Source organism: Buceros rhinoceros, unplaced genomic scaffold (assembly GCF_000710305.1).
Source record: "Buceros rhinoceros silvestris isolate BGI_N320 unplaced genomic scaffold, ASM71030v1 scaffold1888, whole genome shotgun sequence".
Lineage (NCBI taxonomy): Eukaryota > Metazoa > Chordata > Aves > Bucerotiformes > Bucerotidae > Buceros > Buceros rhinoceros.
In genome coordinates, this window is record NW_010424887.1 from 57,372 (window position 1) to 61,824 (window position 4,453).

A 4,453-nucleotide genomic window follows, 5' to 3' on the forward strand; every position below is an offset into this window, starting at 1 on the left:
CTCTTTCTCTGGAACATTTCTCAATATCATTCTCTTACTAAAATCTTCAGGCTGAATATGGCCTAAATACATCCCTCTGCTGTTGCTAGCATTTTGAGGAATTCCATTGTAGTGCTTCATCGGCAATTTTACTAACAAGAATGTTAATGTCCTGCCAGGACATTTCCCCGGTTCCTTCGGAGCAAACAGCATTCTGTATTATTTCTTGATGCTGGCTCTTTGATTTTCCATGATTTGCCAAGAGCAGCTATCAGCCAGTTTCACTGCGGAGTCTCTCATCAGCTCAAACGCACTGTAAGGCGTGATGGCCCACCAAGGGATTTGCATTCCTTTCAGACCCCTTCGGCTAAAAGGCTTTCCCCTCTCTCAACCAGCTGGTTCAGCTGGGCTTGCAGTGCCGGTGCAGCTCTGAATTTCCGACAGAACGCATTGCAGGAGAGCATGAGCCAGAAACACTACAGTAGCTACTGCTAACACTGCTCATATTGAAGACAGGAGCCAGGTGCTCCCAGCAGAGGAATCGGCTGAAGAAATGGCCAATCTTCACTGGCAAATTTAGTTTCCCAGTCGTCAGCACTGCAGTTTCCCATTGAACCATTACATCTAATCATTCTTCCTAATGTTTCCTTCAATTTGTTTAAAAAAAGGGTGGTGCAATCTGAGACTAGTAGAAGCCAGGAGAGGAAGAGGGACTGACGCACAACACAGACAAGGGTCTAGGGTAAACAGCATAAATCTTCTTAAAAACATTCAACCGAATGGAAAAGCTACTTTTCCAAGCCATGCTCCTCTGTGCAGCTCACTGCCAGAGGCAAGACAGTATCACATCCACAATTCATCAACACAATCTGAGTCCTTCAGCGGAGGAATTTGAGGTTGGCGCTTGGTTTCTCTAATGTCCACTCATTCATCTGCACAGGCCTCTCGTGCCTGATGTATTACCAGCTGTCTTCTCCAGGACCCACATTGTGCTAGGCAGGCAGGGTTCCAGGACCAGAGCAAGGCAGAACAAAGCTGCAGTCTGACTGCTCAGCTTCCTCAGAGCTGGGATTCGTGCTCACCCTACAGATTAGCTGTTGATGTAACGTTCTCAAGACATGCTGCCAAAAGGGTCCCTCCACCTAGTAAAATGGCTTATTTTCTTTGATTTCTGAAGTGGTTCTACACCAAAACCTTAGTGCCATGCTGGGTGGGACCTCTAACGAATAAGTTGTACCCTAGTGTGCGACACCTTCATTAGCAACAGAAGGGAGGTACCTGTTGTAGCCTGTAGCAGCTTCCAGAGAAGAGCGTTGTTCTCCAGCCAGTCCCTACACCTCGGTTTTATAGGAAGTGTTATCCTGGAGGCCAAGCAGTCACAGCACCTGGGGATTCTCTGGGCAGGAGGGTTTCTGCAGGGGGCCCAGCTGCCAGTAACGCTTCCTCGTACTCCTCCACAAAACTACTGTAATCTCCCGTATTCACACACCATGAGACACTATAGCTGCGGTCTGTTACCCTCAAGACGACAAGGGCCCTCAGTGCATCTTCCTGCATCCCTGAGGCAAGAAAGCTCCTCTGGGCCAGGAGTCACTGCCTGCATTGGGGTTAGACTAGAGCCTCAAACAAACAAGCAAAGGGCAGTGTGAAATAGTCTTTCCTTTCAGCAAAATAAAATAACATTTAGCAATCTGTTCACTTTAGAACCTACCACCCCTTGAATTCAGAATCATAGACATCAGTTAAAAAAAATTTTGTTGCTTGAGCTGCACTTCATCCATATGAAGAGACAGAAGCAACAGAAGGCTGTCACCCCACACTATGGGAGATTTTGTGACATGTCATTTGCTACAGGCTCATGAGCTCTGAGTTTTTCAGCTGCCTGCGTATGGAGAGTTGATATACATAACAGGAAGAATGTGAGAGGGGAGAGAAGGTGCCTACAGCAGATCTGCAGCTCTGGGGCTGGAAGAAGCTTTACTCTCAGTGATAGAAATTCGCTATGCAAATGAATAAAAATAAGTGTGGGAAACTCCTGAGTTCTACCTGCTGGCAGAGAAGCCTGGCTGAACCACCAAGAGGCTGAGAAGAATGTAAGATGAAAAACTGTCAGTCTGGAGAAGAAAAGCAAACTCTGAAAAGAAAAACTCTTGGCCCTCCTGCAGTCTCTGGTTCCCTTGTTCAGCAGAGATGGCAAACGCTCCTCTAAACAGTGGGACCGTCTCCTCCACCCACCGAGGAGAGCAAGTCCAGTCCTAGCTGTGCTACTGAGATTTCCACTTGTCAGTTCTGTCTCCCTCGGTTGCTCCAAGCACTCTCCCCAGCAGTGCCACAGGCCTGAGGTCCCCCAGAGCTGCAACAGAGGGTACACCAGCAAGTTTGTTTGGCTTAGCCTGGGGACTCTAGGACCTCCCAAGTACTGGGAACATGGATAAAGGGGACTGATTTGAGGGTGGCTGAAAAAGTAAACAGAAGAAGAGACCTCTTGTCTTCTACCCCGCAGGCTTAGAGAGCATTTCTGCCTCCCCATGCTCATGTGTTTGGCTTTGTCCATTCTGGCGCAGGAGGAAGGTCACACAGACAGGTTATGTCAACTCCTGCTGTTGCTTCTAAGGAGCCCGCTGCAGAGAACACTTTGTTTACTGGCTGCTCTGAGCAAAGGCTTAAAACAAACACACTGGCCAGTTGAATGTATGTACAAAAAACCACCAGGAAAATGAAGCCACCTTGTGAGGCTTTGGAGTCTGGTGCTGGAGAAACTGGACCATGAAATTCCACAGCCTGGTGTTTCCGCCTTTTCACCATCTAGGCATACTTCTTTTGAGACCACTCGGTCTTTGGGCAGATGAGGACAGATAACTTTGGAAAAAACGAAGGCTGCTCACCCCTGCCACATAAACCTTCAGCTTCCTTTTGTACGTGTGCGCCTCAAGGCTTCCCAATTTTACCCTACACTGGACGCAGGCCTGACATGCATCAAACAAGTAATTCAGTACTGATGGTCATCTGTAGCTCATACCACACCGTGAAACTCCACTGTACCGGATCCTTGACTCTAACAACCACTCGGAAATTCTGCTGGCATGAACGCTACCAGGGAATATGAAACCAGTTTTGAGCAGTTAAGCTGTATATTCATTAAATCGTAAAAACCACAACTTCTGGCATACCTCAGGATAGAAAAGGATAAACACCTTGATACCTGCTAAGCTGTAGCCCACCCGATTCTGGTTTCACCATCCCTGCTTACTTACTACAGCTAAAGCTTTGCCTCTCTGGATTTAGCCTGATGTGACTTAAAAGATTCAGGACTTGGTTGTGTTCTATGCCAGGATAAAATTCTGTATGTGCAAACTTTCACTCAAAATGTTTCACAAAGAATAAAACCTTGTTCAGTAAGTAGCCCACTGATCAGAGAGGTTTGTACAAACGGGAATGGTGGGAATGGGCCCCTTTGTAGACGAATGTGACAGTCACAGATTCCAGTGGAAACGGTGACTGTGACCAGCTTTGTGGCAGCAGCCTTTCTTTTGGATAAGAACACTGAAAAAGGGCAACATGAGAGCCCCACTGACCCTGCTGAAGGATGATGGGCGGAGGTACACTGTGAAGAGAATTCGTTAGGCAGGAACAAGCAACAGTAAATACATTCTGGTTGCCCTTCCTCTTAGTTTTTGGCTGTAGAAAGCAAAACAAGTCCTAACGCAGAATGCACATGAAAGCAGCCTCATTTAAAACAAAGGAGGAGGTCTGCATTTCCTGCAGGAGAAATAGCTGCGTTCTTTGAGAGTCCTCTTAAAGGATAAGCAAGAAATCAGTGAGAACACGGAGCTAAACACGGTAGGTAGGGAAATAGGGTCTACCATACCATGCCAGACAGAGCTAAATCTGCTCTGCAGGCAGGTGATGTTTTTAAGCAGTTCCCCAGACACAGCTCTCAAAATCGAGTGGAGCTGTGCTTGGGCTAGTCCTTGCCCCACGACCTGGTGCATGGCACGCGTCAAAACCTGTTACTCACCAGTTGAACCCTTGACAGTGGTGGGTTTGCTTTTGTGCCTGCCTTTCTCCGCCACCAGGCTAATGGTATATTCTGCCCCTGCGTCCAATCCTCTCAGGATAAAAGAGGTGCTGTCCACGGGGACCTCCACTTCGTTCCTCCTTCCAGAGGGACTGACATAAGTGAGGCGATAACGATCAAACTTGGCCACTGGTCGTCTCCAGCGAAGGGATAAGCTGGTTTCAGTGGGGTCACTGACTTCCAGGTCCTTGGGGTTATCAAGATCTATGGGTTAAAAAGCAAAGTTGTGGTGTCACTGAACTGCCCTAGGACAATTTTTCAGGCATCTGTAGACAGAGTAATGTCCATACAGGGTGTCTAGCAACAGCTCGGAGTCTTATCCACCTTTTGGAGCTTTTGAAGCCCTGTTGCTTGATATAGGTAGAGGATAATTGTCCTGGGTTCAACATGGAGGAA

General features: G+C 47.5%; 1 protein-coding gene across 1 annotated transcript in view; it reads right to left on the minus strand.

Moving 5' to 3' along the window:
• The window catches only part of LOC104497648 (tenascin-like), a gene marked incomplete at its 5' end in the record, with an annotated part of 36,551 nt that extends 32,290 nt beyond the window's left edge, over window positions 1-4,261 (minus strand). The window contains one exon of the mRNA XM_010140924.1: window positions 3,998-4,261. Coding sequence (XP_010139226.1) covers window positions 3,998-4,261 — 264 coding nt within the window. The remainder of the gene's footprint in view (window positions 1-3,997) is intronic.
• Window positions 4,262-4,453: the final 192 nt, after the last annotated feature.